Genomic DNA, 22560 nt, shown 5'->3' with positions numbered 1-22560 from the left:
GCCAAAAGATTGGACATCTATGCGTGGTTGGGACTGGAATAATTGCAAAGTAATCATTAATTCAGACGTAGTCATTAAGGATTCCCAGCGTACAAAACTCATCTGGTATCCACAACCCTCATCTGCAACAATGAACCGCCAGCAAACTTTTTCCAATTGTTGGAAATGTGGGTTCTCAATCAAGAAAGAATTTTGCTTTATAAAAGCAGATAGCAACAGAATCAGAGATTTATTTAACAATTCATTGATGGGCACACTTGCTGCTTTAAGTTGGTTTGTCATTTCTCTCCCTTGTGGAGAAAATGCATCCTCCCTCTTCTGTCTCAGTTTGTACATATCAACCCTTGTTCCTATAAAGAGTCAGAGGTTTCAGTTTAGAACTGTTGGTGGGAATTAAGGACATCACTCAGAGGTGAGTAGGAGCAGACCTCCACGTGCAGCTCAACCCTCGAGCCCTTTTCCATCTTTTCCAACTTTCTCCCCTTCTTTTGAGGAAGGGGAGTGAGAGAGCAGTGCTCAGCTGCCCAGCAGTGCAGCACCACACTGACTACGCAGCCGCTTTCCTCAGAGATCTCTGAAGCACAGGGCAGCTCTTTCAGCCCTCAGGACAGTACAGTTTGACAAGGTGCTGTAGCTCTGTGGCGTAGCCTGTGATTGGGCAGCGCTGGTGAGTCTTCACATAATTATACACACAACGGTAGCAGAACACAAAGCCAGATGTGGACAGGGCCGTGGCATTGACTCGGACTTTGCGGCACAGAGGGCACACTGTCTTCAGTTTGGGTAAGAGAGTTGAGCCCGCCCCGTGGTCGAGATGCACAGGGGGTGGAGGAGTAGGGAGCGCTGTCAGAGATTTGATAGTTTCTTGGTTTTCAGTGGAGTACCACCAGTCTAGGAACTGGAGGAAGAACACACATACAGACAGGCCGGTGGACAGCGAGAAGGCGATGCCACCCAGTGCTTTCCTCACTGCTGACTGCACTTGTGTTTTAATGCTGTAGAAGGGAGAGAAGATTCGGAGAAATAATTAGTACTGCACATTAGTCTACTGGCAAACTGACAAAGTCCTGGGGAGAAGAACACTGCTTTATACAGCTTCTTAACACTAAGCTGTGACATCAGCATGTCCTATGTTGGTGACAAAGTATCTGCTAGGATGTTTTTCTCAGATTCTTTGTACACTAAGAAAGCTTCAGGTCCCGTGTGGACTAAATGAGAAGAGTTTGGATTGAAGCGACCAGGACCACAGATCATTTCACTCATGGATCATCATTTTTCAGTACATTAAGCAAGGTTATGTCTTAGTTGCTGCTCAGAAAACTCTAGTAGCTGAGTTTCCACCCTTTTAGCAGAATTGTTGCAGTCCACTTTCCTTGTTAGAAACACATAGGTAAGGACTGAACAGGATGGAGGTTTGAATGTAAAAAAAAAAAAACCACAACAATTTTATTACCAGTAAATCCTATGAAGCTAATCCCTGCCACCTGTTACTTGATTTTCACTACTCATTCTCCTTTTGGAGCATGTTTTGCAAGAAGGAAACTTAATCTTGAAGATTAAGAACGCTCCGGAACGCAGCTGCTGACATACCTGTGTGTTTGACTCGAGGCTGCTACAGTTGGTTTCTTCTCTAGGGCCTGGATATCCTCTGCAGTCAGTCTCACCAGGCGAACGCCAGCCAACCGCAGCAAGGGGGAATGATGCTGAGCCTTCCCGAGGATGTAGCACAATTGCTGGATGAGAAACCAGCCCTCCCAGGCCATGTTGACAAAGGGGTAGGCAGCTAGAAAGGCTCGGTAAAAACGCTTCCAGGAGGATGATGGAGGATGGATGGAGTACTCATCCTCTTCCCTGAGGCTGGACACCAGCTTCTCTAGCTTTCCTTTGAGGTAAGGAACGAGAATCAGCAACAGGAGAGACTTCCAGTGCTGCTGCTTTGGCAGGCCAGCAGTGACCAGAGGTTGCTGTTTGCAGTCTCCTGTCGGTATCCTCTTTAAGCTATAAAAGTTCTCAGAAAAGGAGGCACTGCACCTGGCCAGGTAGTGCTGCTGGAGCAGAAAATCCAGAAGGACGTAGATCTCATCGAACCTCCGCCAGAGGAGGCCGTACCGGCCGGGATTAGACTCAGCGAGCACCTGCATTGAAAGACACAAGAGGGGTGGATCTGGGAGTGCTGTGAGTTATGCCTTCAAGCTAGGTGCCCCAAAGCTGCTGTGCTAGCTTATGAGAATCATAGAATCATTAAGGCTGGAAAAGACCCCTCGGATCCTGAAGTCCACACCCCCAGCCCACCCCACCGTGCACACTGACCACGTCCCTCAGTGCCACATCTCTACAGTTCTTGAACACCTCCAGGGACAGGGACTCCCCCACCTCCCTGAGCAGCTGTGCCAGTGGATCAGAAGAAATGTTTGAGAAGAAATGGTTGTTAATACCCAGCCTGAGCCTCTCCTGGTGCAACTTAAGGCCATCACATCTCGTCCTACTACTGTTACCTGGGAGCAGAGGCTGACCCCACCTCGCCCCAGCCTCCTTTCAGGCAGTTGGAGAAAGTGATGAGGTCTTCCCTGAGCTTTCTCCAGACTGAACCATCCCACTTCCCATAGCACTGTGTTCCAGTCCTCTCACAGCTTCGTTTCCCTTCTCTGGACACGCTCCAGAGCCTCAGTGTCTTTCTTGTAGCGAGGGGCCCAGAGCCGAGTACAGAGGGACGATCACCGCCCGGGACCCGCTGCGGCCCCACACCGGTTGCTGAGGGGCAGCGGAGGCGAGGCCCGGTGGGTTCCGCAGCGCCGGGCCCTCGGGCCTGTCCCGTGCTCCCTCCCCGCGGGCCCTTACCTTGACCAGGTGCAGCAGGGCGGGCTTCACGGCCGCCATCAGGCTGTCCTGGGCCACCGCCTCGAAGATGGAGGGCCGGTCATCGCCGGCCGCCTCGGCCGTCAGGTGCGCGCCCAGCTCCGCCATGCCGCCCTCCGCGCCCCGCCGCAAGGGGGCGCTGCGGTCCCCGCCCCGCTGCGGAGGGCGAGCCGGCGGCGCTCCGTCTCCTTCCCTCGCCCCTCTATGGTGGAGGGGCGCGGCCGCTCTAGGCGGGGGGAGCTTTCTTCCCGCTCCTCGCGAGTCCTCCCGGGTGCTCCCTTCGCTTCCGGTTCCGGTTCTGCCGCCGCCCCCGCCCCGCAGCGGTGTGTCCGTCCGTTCGTCCGTCCCAGCGTGAGTGGGGCCGGGACGTCGAGAAGGGGCACTGGAAGAGGCCGAAGGGGGTCTGGTGGGGGTACTGGGAGGAGTTGGGGGGCACTGGTGAGGCCCTGGGATGGGGGTTGGGGAGAGGGTGGGAGGCACTGGTGGGGTACTGGTAGGGGATGTGGGAATGGGGTTCTGGGATAAGGTGCTGGGATAGGGGTGTGATCGCTGGTGGGATACGGAGAGCAGCTGGGGGGTGCTGGGGGAGTACAAGGAGCAGTGAGCGTGTTGCTGTTGGTGTACTGTGAGTGGGTGGGGGCACTGATGATACACTGGGAAGGGGTTTGGGGAGAGGATGGGGGGCGATGGAGGGATTCTGGGAGGGGATGTGTGGATGGAGTGGGGGGAAATATTAGGGGGTGTGACTGGGAGGGGGTGGTGGCACTGGGGAGACACTGGGAGTGGATACTGGGATTGGGCAGTGATCGCAGGTGAGGCACTGGGAGCAGGTGGGAGTTACAGGAGGCCTGGGTAGGAGAGTGCAAGCTAGTGGGAGAGGCCCTGGAGGAACTGACATGAGGGATGAGTGCTGGGGGCACAGGGCAGGGATGGAGGCCTCAAGACTGGGAAGGAAGCAGCAATGGGAATTAGCAGAGCAAGCTGCTGGGAGGCCTCCCGGTGCTCCTGCTGCTGGGGGGTATTGGGAGAGCTGTGGGAGGTGCTGGGTATTGGAGCTGGGTTCCTGCTGCCCACAGAGGTTGGCATGTGCTGAGTGGGTAGAATGCTTGGACAGTGCTGCCCCTGTGCTGCTGGTTTGTTGCTCATTGGGTCTCATGTGTTTAAATGTCACGCCGGTGTGAACAGCATTAAGCTTTGCCAGAGCTTCTGGAGAAATTCCTCTGTGTGTCTCTTGTTGTTGGATTGGGGGGTTGGAACAGGATCCTCTTGCAGCTTGAATGGCTTGTACCTGTTTCTGCTTCAGCAGGTGCTGGTTGGACGTGGATCTAGTAAGAAAAGGGTGACAGCTTTAGATTTTCCCTAAAAATACAGGGTTATTTGTGACATTGTTGTACATTCTTTAGTCTTTCCAGATTTAGGTTTGTGTACAAGGAACTGGCATTTTCTTGAGTTATTTAAAAACATGGCTATTTGTGATGCTGGGCCGTTTTGGTTTGGCCTTCAGCTGAGATTTGCTGTAAACCATGTGGAGTTGTCTTGGTGCCTGAGACAGACTCAGCACTGCTAGCAAGCTGTCTCTTAACAATGTGTGAAGCAGCTCTGCCATAGATGAGGCACAAAATCTGCGTGCTCTGCTGGAGGAGAGCTGTCTTTCCTAAGTATGGCAGTTTGCTGCTTATTGAGCTGAATCTAATCTCATTTCTATCTGTCTGAGCGGAGGTGATGAAGGCAGGTGCTGTGCTTGGCCTTATCTGGGCTCGAGTGGTTTTATCATTCTTCTTCGTGTTTCCAAAAGTGATCTGAGATCAGAAAAAAAAAAAACAAAAGCAGCAAAATGTCCTGCTTTGGGATTTAAAGGTCATTATCAAAATCCAGTGAGGGTTTTTTTTTTCCTATGTGTAGCTTTATATAACTGGGATGATGTATGTGGTGGTGTTTTTTTTTTTTTCCTCCTGGATTTTCTCTATAATCTGCTCTTTTGATCACTGTTAAAACAACACTGGGCCAGCTCAGCTGGGAGATGTGCCCCAAGTTGACAGATCCACATATAATGCAACCAAGAACAGCATGGTGGTGCTCAATGCCTTCTGCGTGGCATCCTGCCAAGTGCTCTCCTAGAGAAAAACACTTAAGTCCTCTTTAGAGCTGGGCTGCAGCCCGAGGGACTGTGTCAGCATCAGCATTGCTGAACCAAGGCTGGATTTGGAGTTACAAGAGGCAATGAATGACATGGGGCAGCAGGTTGCTTATCTGCTTGGATGAGATAACAACTGCTCTGCCTCACCATGCTGTGTGGCATGTTAAAGGTGATGGAGGTTGTTGGGAGGGGGAGGGGGAAGAGGATGCTGGTGGTGATGGGGTTGGTTAAGGGATGAGGAAGGAAAGTGTTAAGAAACAGTGAGCTGGTTGCATAGCTGGGCAGGGTCTTGGGCTCGTCCTCTTGGTGCTGAGCCAGCACAGCGTGAGCAGTGTGGAGGCAGACAGGCAGCGTTTAGGGGAAAAATAACTTTGCTGGCTTTGCTGGTAGCGTTTAAGGTCATAGAGGTGCATTTAAGAGGAAAGGAACTGGGCAAAAAATAGAAAAAGAAGGGGGAAAATAGGGGAAAGCATTTTTTGGTTGTTTCCAGGGTCGTGGATTCTTAGCACTCATGCAGATTGTTTCATCAAAAACAGTAGATCTGCCCACTCCTATGCTTGTTTTTCAGCCCGTACTTGAGAATTGTTTGAGTCGTGTTTGTCACAGAGCTGGCAATTGCAGGAATAAAATGATGGATCTCCACATATGTTTGGGCGATCCCTGTAATGTAATGTATTACTAATTTAGCTCTGAGGAGCAGGGAAGTGCTGGTGGGACCGTTCTCTATGAAGCACTTGCTGGCCCAGCAGCATTTTTCAGTGCAGTCTGCAAACACGCAGTGCAGCACTGAAATAATACCCTCGTGTGAGTGTCAGAGGTGGGGTGGGAGATCTTGGCAGAGAAAGATACCAATTTCAAGCTTGAGAGAGCTGAAGGGTAGAGGCTTTTCTTTCCAGCCTGTTGTCAGCTCCCCGTGCTGTCTGACTCTTCTTTTATATTATTCTTTTCAGGTGACTTAAGGAACTGGAACCATGACGGACTCCAAATACTTCACGACCAATAAAAAAGGTTGGTGTTAAGCGGGTGTGGTGGATTGGAGGTGGCGAGGGGCTATTTTTACATGGCTTTTTTAACTGCATGCGGAAGAACTTGTGCTTTTCTGTGAGCTCTGGCCCTGTTTCTCATCTTAATCACCCAGGGAGAAACTTCAGAAGTAGGTCACATGGTGACAAAAGACAAAACTGATGTAATGCACAGATTTGTGGTGCATTAATTGACCCATATTGATGCTTTTTTTGAGAACCAGAGAACAGCACGTTGGGATTTGAGTGCAGTTATGGTCAGAAACAACGATTTAGTTATGGGCTAACAAGTTCAGGACTGAGGATGGTTGTTCAGGTGGGCATCACAGGATTATGGTGATTGAGAAAGATTAATATTAAAGGTAGAAGCATATGTCTCTGCCTCAAGCTAACACATAGGTAATGGGGTTTCCCATTGCTGCATCCTCCAAAACTGCAGTGAAATACATTTGTTTTCCATCTGCTGCATTCAACATTCCCTTAGCTTTACTGTATGTGTGGTGGTCACCTCGCCTCAGGAGAAACAGCAGCAGCTGGAGACTGCAAGGGGTTCTTGGGGCTGTTTTAGCTGTTTACCTGCTTGCTTTGCTGGAACAACCCCAGACAGATTTCTTTTTATTTCTCTGAACTGGTTCTTAAACAAAGCGCTGTTTATCCTAGCTCTTGCTAGCTGCGATTTAAGCCTGATGTTGCTCATCATCTCTCCCAGAGATGTAGAAAATGGTTCATATCAACCACTCCTTTTCAGGATGGCTAAATGTTTCTAATGAATGCTTGCCAGTGAAAAAATCAACAGCGTTGATCTATTTATGAGCTCATTCTGAAGCTTAATGAAACATAAATTAAGCAAATGCGGTTCGCTCCTTTCTAAGGAGCAGCTCTGCCTGTAAGTGCAGTCCTAAAGCATCAGCTGAGTGTGTCTGAGATGACTGCAGGGGGCTGAGCTGCTGCTGGCTGAGCACTGCTCCGGGGCACGAGATGTGCGAGGAATGCCCGCATCGCTTCCTCGGGCAGGAGACAGTGGTCACTGCACTCCGTTCTTCAGAATGGGAACCTCTGTTCTTCTTGAAGTATGTGTTAGTCATCTTCTGTAATGGGAAGTGCTGCTCTGACAAAGCGGTATCAGTGTGTGGGAACTGAGGGTTAGGGCATGGGATGTGTTTTATTGAAGACATTTTGGTGTTCGTAAAGAATGTGTCTTTCTCAGCCTATGGTTTCTGGAGTTTTCTCCTCCCTGGGGAGCTGTCTGTCACCGAGGAGCCTTATCCGTCTCGTGGTGCTTGCTGTGTCTGGAGGAGGCCTGATAAGCTGCCTGCTGCATGTGTGCTGTACTTTGCAAACTTTGCTGTTCTTGTGATCCATCCTGAACTGACTCCAGCAACGTCTGGGGAAATTATTATCATGGGAAAGCCTGCTCTGTTGACCTCAGAATTTGGGCAAGCTGTTGTTCCTTGCTGCTTTTGGTAGTAGGAGCTCTGTCTTTCCAGCTTGAGAGCAATTTATTCCACTGGACTAAAATTGTGCTTTCCTGTTTCTGCCTCTGTGTATCACAGTGTTTGTTCTGCACTGTAGTCTCTTGTTCTGCTGTGGTCTCACTGCCCTTGCAGGAAGCAAGTGATGATGAGCAGAAGTTAAAAAGCCTGGGCAAAATCCCTAGCAAAGTTGGTTTTCTGTTTGTGTTTTTCTTACAGGCACTAATCTGGTGTCTCCAGACATCTTTTCATCCTAGTTATATAATGGTTGCCTCTGAGAAACAGATGCTACAGGGATGTGATTTAATGTTCTGGAAGTGGGAGAACTGCAACATGCAGTGATTCTTGTTAACTGCTTTCTGTTAGCAAGGCATAGCCTGTATCACTCTGAGTGTTGCAGCTTTGCTTCTTCTTGGACTGTGTTCTCCATCAAATCTGACAGCTTCTACATGCTGCTGTACTGGTTTTATGGGAACAACAGGCCAGAAGAATAAAAAGTTACTTTCAGGCTGTCTCTAAAGCCAGACCTTTTTCTCCTCCCAGAAGGCTCAGTCTGTTCTCTTTTCTTCCAGGAGAGATTTTTGAACTGAAGGCTGAACTCAATAATGAAAAGAAGGAGAAAAGGAAAGAGGCTGTAAAGAAGGTTATTGCGGCCATGACTGTGGGGAAGGATGTCAGGTAAAAGCAAATTTCTTTCACTTGTTGCATTTCTGGTTCTGCTGGGCCTCCCTTGGGTGCACTAGGCACACTCCTCTATGAACAACTTACTTGTAGGATAAATTTACAATACATTTTAAAATGAGTGTTTTTAAAACAAGACCCTTGAGATTTCATCGTGGTTGCTGAAAGGTATAGAATCACAGAATGGTTGGGGTTGGAAGAGAACTCTAAATATCATCTAGTCCAAACCTCAGCATGGACATTTACCACCTGCAGTGCTGATTCAGTGCTTTTCTCCCTGTTTGAGGCAACCAGAGAGACTGCTTGAGTGAATGCTTTCTCCCTTCCAGCTTCCCTTGCTGCTGGAATCTGCTGTAAAGTCGCAGTAGTCCTGGATTCATGACAGTACGATCTGTTGCCACGGAAATTAAGATAAGGTGGCAAATTTAGAATCATGACTTCATCGTAGAATGGAGGAACATATAAACTGTAAGGGAGAAAAAGTAATGTTTTTGCCCACAACACTTGACCTTCGGCTTTAGATCTCTACAGCATACTGCAGAGCTGCAGATGTCCTTGCGTAGTTTTCTGCTTTCCTATGCAGAGCTGTTTGGAGATTGATGCTTGATTTTAGAGTGAAACTCAGCTTATCAGTGTTTAATCTCCTTATCACGTAAGGTTTTGCTTGGCTGAAATTTGGCAGGTTCTTTGTAAGTGTCCTACGTTACCACAACATTTTTAAGCATCTGTTTTTGTTGTTGGTTAATTTCCAGACCTGACATGGTAAAGTTTCTTATTGGTTGAACTCTCCAATTAAAATACTTCAAAGAAATTGCATGAACTTTTACCTGTTCCAGGTGTGATTAAGTGATCAAAGTGTTAACAAAACTGATTCTAAACTGATTAGGAAGGGAAGTGACCTGTCATTAGACTGCACGACAATTAGAATTGAACTCCAATTTTCTTGCCTTCCTTGATATTGTTACTATCCCTTTGCATATCCCATAATATCACTGCTTTTTTTAAATCTATTCTTGTTTCCTCTTATCTGTCCAGCTCACTCTTTCCTGATGTTGTGAACTGCATGCAGACTGACAACCTGGAGTTAAAGAAGCTGGTGTACCTGTACCTGATGAACTACGCCAAAAGTCAGCCAGACATGGCCATTATGGCTGTCAACAGCTTTGTGAAGGTAACTTGTTCCCATGGCTCATCAGAAAATGGTCCAGCGGAGTGAATGTCACCATGTCTCCTTTGTCCATCAGCCTTTCTGAGCTGTTGTTTACCTCTGCTTTTGTACTGGAGTCTCTGGTTTGAGGGTGTGTGTATAGGGGAGAAGGAAGTAAGGAGGTGGCAGGCTGAGCCCAGCAGATCTGAGTCCTGTCTCTCTCTTGCTGCCTCTACTTAGTGCAGAGGAGATGACTTAAGTGCCCTGAAAGTGGTTGTGAGAGAGCAAGCTCCAGGAAAAGCTGCTTTTATCATTTTGCTAAGCGTCATTGAAGGCCACCTTCTGTCACTTGTAACAGAACATATATTTTTCATCTTCCAGTCTTTGTAGTAGCTCTGTCATACAGATACCTACTTCTTTGAATGCCTCAGCAGTGTGCCTTGTGGAAAGCTGTTCTCTGGTGAAAATGAAAGGCAGTTCAGTGGAAAATAAGAGCGTGATTGCAGTGTTGCTTTTAATTCTGTTGTCAAGTTGCCTCTCCTTATCTAGGAAATGTTATTTCAGTCCCATGTTATGTAAGTTAAAACATGGCTCTTAGGAAAGGTTTGAGACTCCTCCTGAAGCACTACAAAATCCCAGAAACCAAGGAATGTGATCATGTTTTGAGCTTCTAGTGCGGTGTGTGATGCTGGAAGAGGTGAGAAGAGTTAGGCTGAGAGCTGCTCTGTTCTGTCCAGAGATGATGTCCCTACCTCCACATACAGGAAAGAATATTGTTGCTTGTCATTTCTGGAGTGTAATGCTGTTAGAACAGACTAACTAATATTTTCCATCGATTTGCTTTTCTCTTCAAAGAAATGTCTGATGTCCTTTTTGGCAAGCTGAGGGACAAGCAATAGTGAAGTGAAAATGCTGGCACTTGTATACCCTAGCTCAGTGGTTCACATGCAGCTCGCAGTTCAAAGTGGTGAATGCTCTGGTAAAGAGATGTCACTTCTGTCGTATGCTTTGAAGTGGATGCGTTCAGATGTGTTTCAGCTGTAGGACATGAAAACAGTGAAAGATAAGTGTGCGTAATGCTTCTTGTAGGTCATTTTGCATCCATCCTATTATAACCTGAATGTGGAACAGAGTTGCTCAGAGATGTAGATAGAGTGGGGGAGTAGATGAAGAGTTTAGCTGTAAAACCTGAATTTTTAGAAGGATTGTGTGGGTAAATTATGTGGGTTTGAAGTCTAATCATCTCATCAGAAAAGCACCTCTAGAGTCACCTTTGCTTCTTCTTATGTTGCTTGTGTCTAGACCTCATGGCCTCTAAGAAGCAGGCCTCAGTAACTGTCATGTTGTATAACTGGTGACTTCTCCCAGCCTGTGGTGAGCCTCTGGATGATGAGAGATGCCTTTCCAGCATGGCTGTGCTTTAGGTTTGGCTGCTAGCTCATGTTGAGGGAAGCTTTGTCTGAGGAGAACCAAGGGACAGGGAGATCACAGTGTTACTGTTTTGGAAACTATCATAGCCTGAAAACCTTTTGTGATGGTACAGAACATTTCTGTGAACCTGTTCTACCTTTTATCACCAGTCTGAATTAACTGCCTTTCTGAACACGTAATCCAAGAGAATGCCTTTTGTCTGAAATAAGAACAGCATGATTCTGACTGTGGGGAAGATATTAGTGACGATTATTGCAGAATTGATGACTGCGTGTTCTTTCCCTTCGCAGGACTGTGAAGACCCAAACCCTCTCATCCGTGCCCTGGCCGTGCGTACCATGGGATGTATCAGGGTGGACAAGATCACAGAGTATTTGTGTGAGCCTCTTCGCAAGTGTCTGAAGGATGAAGACCCTTACGTTCGAAAGACGGCAGCTGTCTGCGTGGCGAAGCTGCATGACATCAATGCCCAGATGGTGGAGGACCAGGGATTTCTGGATTCTCTGCGTGACCTGATTGCAGACTCGAATCCCATGGTAATGTATATGTCCTTGCAGTGCATTGCCTGAATTTGCAACAGACACATAATCAGGAATGTGAAGGCTTCTGATTGCAGTTGATGCACCGTGAGGAATGCATTGATTAGGGAATGCTTACTGCTTGAGAAAATAGGAAATGCCTGTTCGGGCTTTTGCCTGTTTTGTCTGTCTTGAGTGCTGCAGCAAAAGTTTAGCTTATCATCTGATGACTCAGAAGAGCAGGGTGAGAAATACTTTTTTCGGTGTTTCTACTGTGGCTACAGCTCCTAGCCGTTGCTTTCTGCAGTGAGGAGGGTGGATGAATTCACTCGCTAGAGCAGAGAAATCTCCCAGCCTGTAATGAGGGAAGGAAATTGATGCTTGTGTTTTTAATACACTTAAATGAGTTGTCAGAGCAGAGGTAGAGGTCAAGACCAAGAATGTCACAGGGTAACTTACCTGCTAAATTGTGTTCATTTCATTTTCACTGATGCTTGATGTGGAAATGGACCCTTTATCATATTCCACTGTTTCTAATCACAATATAGTGGACATTAGTTTTCTTTTTCAGCTCTTATAGAGGACAGATCTGATGGGCCTATGCTTAAAGATGTCATGTTACATGATTAATATGTGTATAACAACTTAGTCTATGGTGCACGAATCAAATCACGTAAAGCGAGTTGCTGCCCTGCTGTAGCTGTCATTGGGCAACCCTGGATAAGTCAAGGGTGGGTGGTAAGGTACCGACCCTTTAGCAGGGAGTGAAGGCTGTGAGTACATTTCTTATGGCTTTTTAGTGGTGCTAAAACTGAAAGTATCTGGCTTTCACAGGCATAAGTCAGTGAGCAGTGGTGCCCACAAGGAGATAGGAGCGCCTATTGCTGCAGTCTCTTTTCCAAGCTGTTCCCTTTTCATGCCTCCTTGAATTTATTATGCCAGGCTTCTGTGTGCATACTCAGGACTACTTGGAGGTGCTCCCTCTGCCTTGGTAATTTTGAGCCGCAAGGAGAACACCTGCTTTTTATAAATTGGATGTTGAGAGTGCCTTCTGGCCTCTGAAGATACTCAACTGGGCTGCTTTAGTTCCACTTAAATACTGGCCCCTGACCTTCACTAGTTTGCTGGCAGCGATGGAGTGTACTGTCAGCAGGGATATAACCTACTTCTAGCCTGGTTTCCAGCTCTCTAATTTTCTTCTGCTGATTCTAGCCACATGAATGTGAGTTGAGGAGCTCAGGCTTGAATAGATGCAGTTCTTCAGGAGAAATAAAGGTTTTGCTTGCCCTTTCTGCATTTTGATCTGTATAGAGCTAACTGTTCTGGTAAGTGAACCACAGGCTGTTAGGAGAGAACCAATATCTATTTTAAAAGCACATTAAATTAATACTGACTGAAATGAACGGAGAGAAGGGTAGAAATACCAAAGAGTAGTTCAATCTCCATTTGCTAAATAAACCACCAAAGTAGCATAGGGATTCGTAATAAAACATGATCAATTAAAACTTATGGGTTCCCTCTGGGTAATGAAGGTGGGCTGGGATGGAAAAACCTTTGCAGCTCTACCTTGGCTGAAACCCTATGGGGTCATAGAACCTGCATCCTATCATACTTACTCTCATCTTACTGCTCATCCTGAAGCTGAGGATCCACATCAGGAGAATGAGGTTTGGGGGGGTGATGGTGTTGAAGAGGTGTGCTGTGTGCTGCTGTGGGTGCTGACTTTATACAGCATTTAAGCTGGTTACAGAACCTGAAAGTTCCCATTTAGTTTAAAAAAGCAAAAGTGCCAGATATCAAGAAGAAAGATAAATGAAAAGAGTGGTGTAGATTCATCTCTCCTTGTGGCATATTCCTCTGCAAATGGTGCATCTCATTCACTGCAACTTACCTAAACTCATTCATGGTTTTATTATTACAAATGCTTCTCTTCTTTTGATGACTTGTGGAAATAGACACATTAGGTATTTAATGGAGCAGAATGGGCTTTAGACAGGAAGTCCCCACTTGCTCCCTCTTGTGAAAAATGATGATTTTGAGCAGGAGTTAAAAAACCCTCATGTTGAAAAATAGTCTTCGAGAAGGGGTTGGTATGACTTTGTAATTGGCTGCCTCCAGCACATGAGCAAGCACTAACTGTTCAAGCTGGGTGCTGTGCTGAATAACAACTCCATCTGTGGCTTGCTGATTGCCTTGTAATTGTGTGGAGCTCAGGGTGCATGCTTCTATCTCTCACATCACCCTCATTGTAAAGGTATCCAATGTGAAGTTGGAGGTGACCTTGTCAGAAATCTTTTTCTTTGTATTTTTAGAACTGGTAACTTATTGTCATGGAATCCTACAAAAAAAGGGTTGGGGGTTTCAGGGATTTCAGGGCATTGCTGTGGAGTCCTGTTGAAGTGCTGAATGTGTGGAGCCAGGGGGCATTTCTCCTTAGCTGGGCTTCTTGTTGTCAGGATCTGGCCTTCATTCCTCGATTCCTTGAGGAGGTGCAGGACTGCATGATTCTGGAGAAGCTTTAGTTGTGGTTGAAGGACCAGCACCTGAATGCAGTAGTTTTCCAGCTGCTTCTGTGGTCTCACCGTGGTAGCTTTGCAGTTTCTCCTGGGTGAATTAATTCAGCCTTCTAATTGCATCTAGATGGCTATGGATATATATGGCAAGGTACCAGATGGGTTGGTGGCTTACTGCCTTGCAGCTGATGTCTTTCTTTCTGTGGGCAGTGGGCCAATAGCACTTACAAGGACATGCTTCGGTTGCCAGGTGGTTACACTGCAGAAGTTTGATGGTGGATGGAGCCCTTAATCTCATTTTGCAGGTGGATCTAAATTGCCTTGAGCTGCCCTTTGTTGCTTGGGATCCTGCTGAAGAGTTTCCCTCCATTGAGGGAACCCTCATTTTTTCCCAGACGTGTTCCCATATCACTTTTTCCTCGCTGCTCAGCATTTCCTTGTGAGAAACTCAGCAGAACCAGGTCTGGATGAATATAAAGCTACGGGCTGGCTGCAGAAGGTGAGAGGTCGGTCTCCTGCGTGTCTACTGATGGCCAAAGAGGCTCTGAAATCTTTCAGAGAACAACCATTTTTCCTTTATCCTCATTCTGTGTTGTTCTGACACTTGTGAATGGCATCCGATGACTGCTTGTTATGAGAGCATTGCACACTCCCAGCCCTGGTGATGGAGAGCAAGGCCACGAGATGGCAGCAGCTCAAAGCAGAACCAGAGCTGTTTATGGCCGGACACCTTGTTTTATAACTAGTTCCCTTCTGGCTTTTATCACTGCACTTCTTGGTTTTCCTCAGGAATGTAAATATTAGCAGAAAAGCATAAGGGGGAATCCATCTTAAGCCTTAACGGTCTTTTAATATTTGAATGGAGCAACCTTTCTCTTTCCAAACGCTTCTGATCCTTGACCTTCTAGGATAACTCTTGACCCATGGGATAATTTTCTTGTCAATCTACGTATCCACAAGACTCCACTTTGGTTGGTGTCGCCCTCTCTCAGTTCTTTTATAGGTGCTGTTGGGTTTTTAATTTCTTGTAGCATCTCTTCCTCCTATTCTGCTTTGTCATTGTGCTGCTCTGGATCACAGCTTTCACAGGTGTGGCTGTTCTGCTCCTGTGCTTCCATGGGCTGTGTAGACACACTGCTTATGTGCTGTTGGATAATGTCACGTTTTACACCACCTATGCATCCCAGTTCACTGGAAACACTGTTGTGAATCAGTATGGAGTAAGCTGAGATCACGTAGCGGGGTGATTAGCAAAGGCACCAAGTGTATGGAACAGAGTTACTCTTTTGTTGTGCCTTTTTGCTTTTGTTTTTAGTAACCTGCACTTAGAAGGGGCTCTCTTGAGCCCAGACAGCAAGCAGATGCCAGGTTTGTCTTGTTTTATTCAGAATCCCCTCTAGCAGTATTGAGTTTCCATAGCTCACAGACTAGACTGAAAACCCATTGATCTGCATCACGGTGCTTTCTTGTCTCTCCTGCTGTGACTGCAAGCTCCACAGGTTCCTTGTCTGCCAGCCAGACCTTCAAGTACACATTTGGGCTTCCTGGATGGTATTATGGAGAAAGAAGGTCCTCATTTTCTTTTTACTAGTTGCTGGCAAGCTGTTTGTCTGTCTGAGACCATATCCTGGGGTATGAGACTGTTCAGAAGCAGCTTTACCTCCTGGGCTGTCCTCTGCTGTATATTTTACAGGAATATTGTTGCTCCTTGTGTAACAACACTGAGAAACTCTCAGTGGTCCTCTGAGTCCCAGCAGGGCTTTGTGAGAGCCTGGGACATGTCTTGTACAAGTGAGGGTGGAACATCACCTTCTTCATAGGCACCTGTCTCCTGAGGAGCTTGGACTGCTCGCAGCTGTATTTTTTCCCTCTTGAGCTAACATTTTTGGTAGTCCGAAGAGCAAACTGCTGCTCTTGAAGGCTGGATCATGAAGCCTCTCGGCCGTGTCTGTGTTGCTCCTGAGTGTAGGTGGTTGTGTGTTTCTTAAATCAGTTTGTGGTGCTGGTGGAGCTCGTACTGCCTTTTTGGAGACACTGGATGGTGCTTGTAGGCACTGGTAGGTGCATTGGTAGGTCTGCCCAGCGTGGACTGTGTTGCAGTTAATGACAGCGTTGCTTAGGGGCTAATGAAGAGTGGTGGCCTCACGTTATGGCTCTTTGCAGGGCACTCCTGCGAGTTCCTTGTCTGCCTGTCTGTCTTTCAGGCTGAGAATTTTCTTTGCAGAAGGTCTGTGGTTGCAGAGGAGCATGTATAAATAGGGGTATGTTAATGTACGTGGTGGGATGCTTAAAAGAGGCAACGTGGGAGATGAGCAGGGAGTTCAGAAGCCTGCACTGCTTGTGTGGCTGCGTTGCAGCAGTCAGACTGCAAAGACTTAAACTGGGGGAGAGGGGAGGGCTGCCGCTGTGCATTGATGTCAGAGCTTTAGTTTGGGGTTTAGGGCTGGGGTCAGGCTCGCTGAGCAGCCAGTTGTTCTCCAGGTTGTCACCCTGAAGAGATCCATGGGATCTGTGGGCCTCCACGCAGGATTTGATTTTTTTGGTAGGCTGAGGGATGCTGATTTGGGGTGGGTTCTGTGGAAGCCGTGTTTTTCCTTTCCTTCTCAATGCTCTCAGTCTGGTGGAGATGCAACACTCGTACAGTAACGCATGAATTTCCACGGCTCCCAAGAGTCTGTCCTCACAAGACCCCTCATTTATAAACCTTAATTGACAAATTCATCCATCGGAGACCTGTTTCCTTCCAATTACTGCTGCCAGCATGTGTCTAATTTCCCAAGTGTTAGTCTTGCCCAATAGATCATCCCAGGATCTCTAATATCAATCTGAGCACTGGGGAATTTTGTTGAACGTGCCTGGATGTTACATTTCCAATCAGAACAGGCACTTCTAGCTACTGACCAGCACTGTTTGTCACAAAACACTGTAGCTACGATGCTTTGTTATCCTCCAGTCCTCCCTCTGTCAGGGCTAAACAAGGTTTTTGGCTGGTGGGCTCCCTTCTAAATAGGCTGCCGGGGTGAGAGAGCCCTGTGTGCTGCTGGATGGTGCCAGTGAGAACGTCTGCAAGGGAAATTGCAAAGGGCCTTAAAAAAAACCTGCAAAAGAACTGTTTGTGGTATGTGATAGGTGCTTGATCCTAGGGGTTCTTGGGGAAGCATGGCTTCCTGTCTTACAGCTAACGGATCCTGATGCTGCATGGACTAGAAAGCAGGAGCAGTGCTCAGTTTGCTACAAAGTGCTGCTTTTCTGCAGTGCCTCGTGGGAGCAGTAAAGCATAAAAACCACTGAGGACAAGCTCATTGTAGGGAGCATCACACTTTGCCTTCCCTGCCATTGCCACCTCCAGAAAAATTCATCCCACTTGCAAAAAGCAAGCAGGAGGTCTTTCCCACACCACCCAGGCAATTTGCAGTTCCCTGGTCAGGAACTGATTACTTACCCAGCAGCGTGGTTCCTGAGCTTCAGGTGCTGAAGTGCAACCTCGTAGAGTGAAAGTAGTGGAAGATGAATGCCTTACTCAGAGCCCTGCGCAGGTGAGCTGTTGCTTTCCAAGACTGTACGTGGGCTGGGGATGTGTTAGTCTCCCAGGGCTTTAACTTAAAGCTATACATGCGTTACATGTATTAATTACATGAAGTACTTACATAGGCTCTCTGATTTACTTAGGCCATTTCAGATGTTCTCGGACCGTTTCTAGGGATGCCAACTTCAAGGGGGCTTGTAGATGGAAAAAATATAAGCGGGATCAACAGAGGTGAGGCCTAGCTCTTAGAGGATTGTCTGTGTTGGTACCCATTAAGGACCTTTCAGACACGCTGCATCACCTGTGCTGTGCACGCAGGTGGCCCCGTGAAATACACATCCACGTGGATGCCTCCACCACCCCCCCCCCCCCAGGGGGTTGTGCTCAATGGCACGAGCAGGCCGTGCGCGCTCAGCGTGCTGCTGGAAAATGTCAGCACCTCTCTGCGTTCTCGAAAACATCACGTGGTGCCTGGCTGCCTCGAGGCTGGGAGCCTCCAGCAAGGTGGAGGAGGCTGCCTTCCCTCTGCGTCTTTTCAGAGCCCTTTGTTTTCCTCTTTTTCTTCATTTCTTCCTCGTTTTAATGGGATGGTGCGCCAAAGGTTCCCGTTAAGCAGCAGAATGTTGTATTTCATTAACTACATTACACACTTGGTTTGATTTCCAATTAGCCTGGGATGCCAGCACAATAATCTGATTGCTTTGACTGTTTGGCGTTCTAGATCCGCCTAGCTTCCCTCCTGTCCCCCCACCCCCTGCAAAGCTTTTCCGTGTGGGCTGGCAGGCAGACACTTGGGTTTTCACCCACCCCCTTCCCTCCTTGTTCATGTGTTTTATACCATTTGCTCTGAGCTAAAGGTTTGAGCTGCCAGAAGGAATAACTGGCAAAGCAGAGCTCCAAGCTCTGCAGCTCCCCGCAGGTCGGAGCTGGGCTCCGGGGCTGCAGAGGTGGGGGCTGTCTGTAGGTGGGTTTAAAAATGTGGAGTTCTTGTTAAATCTGTAGCATAGTTTGAAGCGCAGGGTTTATTTTTTAATAAGAGCCTGTGAGTTTTAGTTATCCTGATACCAGTGACACTTCTCCAAGTCTAAATTTGTCGGGAAATTCCAGCCAGAAAGCAAATTTATTGTCATTCGGCTCAACTGTGCTCTAAAGGGATGTTGCTGCCACTGCATTTGAATAGTGTTGACATGTACCTCGGGTGGATTGATTTTAAATTAGCAAGGCAGGGACCTCAGATGATGATGATCATTACTGTTTAATCTTCAGTCTGCTCTGCGTTTGTACTTTCTGGTTATTTTTTAGGCTGATTTCCATTGGTTGGGATCTGTGAGCTATGGTTAATTACGAATCGTTTTGCCATGGACATCCTCACCTATGTGGTCTTAAATAACACGCAGCATATTTGTTCAGGCTTTGTTTTTTTTTTTAACTTCTTGTTATTTTAGAAAACAGTGCTTTGCAATGCTCACTCCATTAATCATTGTCTCAGATTTGTTATGAGGCATTTGCATACAAAAATGAAGTTAAATTTCAAGTTAAAGCTTTGAAAAGCTCTTCCTGTTCTTTGGATTCACCTGTCTGTGACTAGCAAGCTAACCTGTTCTGTCCTTATTTTTGAGAACCAAGAGACCACACTAGGTGTTAGTTTGTCTTCTGGTTGGTTTCTCATTGCATGGAGCTAGCTATGTGTTGTTAAAAGCAGAGAGCAGTGGTTTGCTGAAGAAGCCTATGGCTTGCTTTTTCTGCTCCGCTGAGCTGTGACGTTTGCTGTGGAATGTCTCCGGTTCCGTGTTCTTATCTTACAGTTCTACACCACATGCAAAGTTTTACCTTTACTTTTAGTATATTCCCCACTGCCATCATCACTACTTATTTTCAAGGTGAAAAGAAACTGTTGTGTAATCTGTTTTATCACTTTGGACCTCGTACTTGTTCAGTAGATGGACTTCGTTATCTCATATTGCTGTGCTAAGGAAGAAGAATCAACCAAGTTGAACGTTTAAAGTTCAGCCTTTAAGTTGTAGGCTTCCTTTGGCCAAGTGCTTCTGAAGCTGATGGGGTGTCCGTACCTCCCCAGTAATGGCCAGCACCCCAAACTCTGGACAGCAACTCAGTTTTGGTGTCCGTGTTGCCTGAGCCATCGCTTGGTGAGAGCTGTTGGCAGGGTGGGAGCCACGTACTGGGATGGAGGTGCACGGTGCTGGCTTGCATTGCTCTGGGTTCTGGTCTTGTTGTGCAGCCAGGGCAGTGCCAGTGAGGAGAGGTGAGCGGGCGTACTTGAACCAGTGTTTATGTTGGACCCATTTCTCAAATCTGTTTTCATTTCAACTGTGCCGCGGCTGTGTAAAAAGCCTTGAAGATGCTAATTATTTTTGTTGGCATACCATAACACATCAATATGTTCAGTGTGAATCGCCAGCAATTACTTTTTTTTTTTTTTAAATCAGCTTTGCTTAAAGTTTATTGAAAATTTTCCCCATCCCCTTCCATCTCCTCTTTAGGTTCATTTATCTTCATGTCACCGAGCTGACAGCAGCACTGCTCTGCTCAGGTGGAAGGTGAGGACCAGCTGTAGCTGTGCACTAGGACACTGTATCCCGGCCAGTCTGGCAGAGCTGGGCTGCTGCCCATGTTTCACAGCCCTTTCCAGTCCTTTTTGTGATGCAAATAGGAGCATGGGCAGCAGGCTCCTTGGGCATCGGAACATCTCATGCTCACACGCATGGGTGCTTCTAATGAAAACCTGACGCGCTTCATCTGGTGGATTGCCATTTAGTGTCTCATCCTCAGCTTTGATGTGGATACCAGCGTTCATGCTGCCATGCTAGTTGCTCAAAAGAGCCCCCAAAGATTCTAAGGGCAAGCAAGCCTTTGCTCACAGCGCTCTCTGGGTTGAAGTTGCTGCTTTCCTGGGCATCCTCCACCTGTGGCAAACTCAAGGTGATAGACATGGCTCCCTCTGCAAGGGAGGAAGCTTCAGCACGGCTGCTTTCACTTGTACTTGCCCCAGGGCTGAGGATATCCACACGGACTAATTACTGCAAGAAGTCAGCGCCTGGCAGCTTGAGTTCATTTGCCAAAGCACAGTGCTCTTCTGTAGCACAGCTGACAGGTACCTTTCTGCAGTGCTTTGCTTCTGTCACTTCCTTTTTATTACTTCATTTTTTTTTCCCTCATTTCATTTTATAAGTGTTTCCTCGTAACGGTTTTGAACTTTTAAGTTGCTTTTATGATTCGTCTTCACTTGAAAACTTCCAAAGTATAACGCAATTAAAACGGTCTTCCACTTCAGTTGTAGGCTGTGTCACATGAACCATTCAGGAATTAGGCAAATTAAACAATGTGAAGAATAAGCAGCACACCTTCATAAGTAACTCATTAAAACAGTATAGGAAGACAGCAGTTCTGATTGCTAATGGTTTTGGTGACAGAAGGCTCACTCAGCTAATGAAATTCATCAAACCCTGGATCGGAATCCTACCTCTCACCTCTAGGCGTGAAATGCAAAGCAATCAGCATTGCTGTGCTTGTGCAATGACTTTGGAATACGTTGCTTTAATGACAAGCAGTGATGGGAGCAATGCACAGAATTTCGTGGTTGCGCCGTTCTCGTTTTCAGCGCACTGCATCAAAACCCTCTTTAATCATCTAAAGAAATCCAAGGATTCTAACACAGTGTTTCTTTGACTTTAATCCCGCAGAAAGTAATGTTATAAGGCTGTGTTTGAGCAGGTTTGCATTGAGTTGGGGTGACGCTGTAGAATATCCTGAAAATGCCTCTTCATAGGGCGTGCCAATTTTGTGTGTCAAGCTTGGGTTTAAATCTCTCATGGTTTAACCTTTTTAATGTTAGGTTTTGGAAGAAATAGAAAAGTCTTTCTGTTTCTTGGATTGGGTTAAGCTATGTTTCATAGGGCTGCCAGGGGGAAACTAGGCAAGAGACATCCATTCCTGAATGAGTATGGTAATTAGAGGCTTTGAGACCCTGCCTGTGTCATATAATGAGAATATCCTGAGTGGGAAGGGACCCGCTAGGATCATCGAATCCAACTCCAGTTGAGCACCTGATGGAAACAAGGGGAGCTGATGCTTATGGGGGCTAGCCAGGAGGAAGCCTGGAGCCTGTAGGAAGGTGAGATGCTGTCACTGATCCACGTGGGCACTCCCTGGTGCCATCTCTGGCTCCCTCTAGAATAACGTCTCTGGTGAAGTCCTGGTCCCAGGTCCCTGTTTTACCCAGAGACAGCTTTAATTTTTGTCTGTCGTAGACAAAACCATTTTCAGGTTGTAATTTCTCTGGCAAAATGCTGTTTATGCCTGTGTTGACTTTTCATATATCCTGTATTTGTCAGTAGCCCTCTCCAGCTGTGCTGCTGTTCTTTCACTTCTTTCCCAAGAGACTTAAAATTTCAGCAAAGAATAAGGTTAAAGTCAACCTTTGGGTTCTCAGAATTGTTTGTAAGGTTGTACTGGGTCCCTGAAGGCTGCAATGACCAGTGCGATGGCTGCTGCTGCTAACACATGCCAAGATCTCCAAGTTTCCCACGTGTAACCCATGCTATAGCCAAATTAATCCCCATCAAGCCACTGAAGACGTAGCAGCAAAGAATGCATCTCCTTGTCTCTTCTTCTCCCAGGTGGTAGCAAATGCTGTTGCTGCTTTGTCAGAAATCAGCGAATCGCATCCCAACAGCAACTTGCTGGATCTGAACCCTCAGAACATCAACAAGCTGCTGACAGCTTTAAATGAGTGCACAGAGTGGGGGCAGATCTTCATCCTGGACTGCCTGTCCAACTACAACCCCAAGGATGATCGTGAAGCTCAAAGGTACGTTTGATCCTGCCCTTACATGGGCTGCTTGGGTTTGGTAGCAGAGCACTTGCAGACTTCTGGTGTTGTCACCTCTTTGAGAAAGGCTTGTAATAGCAAGCCTGTGTTCTAGATCTCAAGCAGTACAAACAAGCCTTGAAGTGCAAGTTTAAAAAGGAGGTGAACTTGGGGAGTTTGGGCTGTTGCTGTTGACCTGCCACTTCCCATTGCAGAACCAATTCCTGTTTCTTGCTGCTTTCTTATTTTTTCTTTTCCACGTAGGTTTGAGGGTTTCCCTAGTGCTGCCGGTCTGAGACTGGAGTATTTTTTCCAACTAAAAGTTAGTCTGTGGTAGAACTAATACAAAATTAAGAAACAACATTTCTTATCGCTCCTAATTCTCCTTTCTGCTTCTACTTTTAACTCTAATGACTAAACTAAATGCAG

The 22560-nt window shown here is 46.9% G+C and overlaps 2 protein-coding genes across 5 annotated transcripts in view; one reads left to right on the top strand and one right to left on the bottom strand.

Moving 5' to 3' along the window:
- PEX12 (peroxisomal biogenesis factor 12) lies at positions 211-3000 on the bottom strand. The gene is made up of 3 exons (XM_021415378.1): positions 2839-3000; positions 1591-2135; positions 211-995 (listed from the first exon to the last, which is right to left on the bottom strand). Exons 1-3 carry the CDS (start codon positions 2962-2964, stop codon positions 596-598), a joined length of 1071 nt encoding a protein of 356 aa, XP_021271053.1. The 5' UTR covers positions 2965-3000; the 3' UTR covers positions 211-595.
- AP2B1 (adaptor related protein complex 2 beta 1 subunit) overlaps positions 3075-22560 on the top strand; it is a 65514-nt gene continuing 46028 nt past the window's right edge. For 2 of the 4 annotated variants that reach the window (XM_021415361.1, XM_021415358.1), the window contains exons 1-6: positions 3075-3207; positions 5944-6001; positions 8060-8165; positions 9204-9339; positions 11037-11282; positions 21941-22131. In XM_021415361.1, coding sequence (XP_021271036.1) covers positions 5965-6001; positions 8060-8165; positions 9204-9339; positions 11037-11282; positions 21941-22131 — 716 coding nt within the window. In that variant the 5' untranslated portion in view covers positions 3075-3207; positions 5944-5964. Of the gene's footprint in view, positions 3208-3231; positions 3295-5943; positions 6002-8059; positions 8166-9203; positions 9340-11036; positions 11283-21940; positions 22132-22560 lie in introns of those variants that run through there. The other 2 variants (XM_021415359.1, XM_021415360.1) reach the window with 2 other exon arrangements.

The sequence above is a fragment of the Numida meleagris genome, chromosome 18 (genome assembly GCF_002078875.1).
Source record: "Numida meleagris isolate 19003 breed g44 Domestic line chromosome 18, NumMel1.0, whole genome shotgun sequence".
NCBI lineage: Eukaryota > Metazoa > Chordata > Aves > Galliformes > Numididae > Numida > Numida meleagris.
This window is presented reverse-complemented; position numbering and strand designations above follow the sequence as displayed.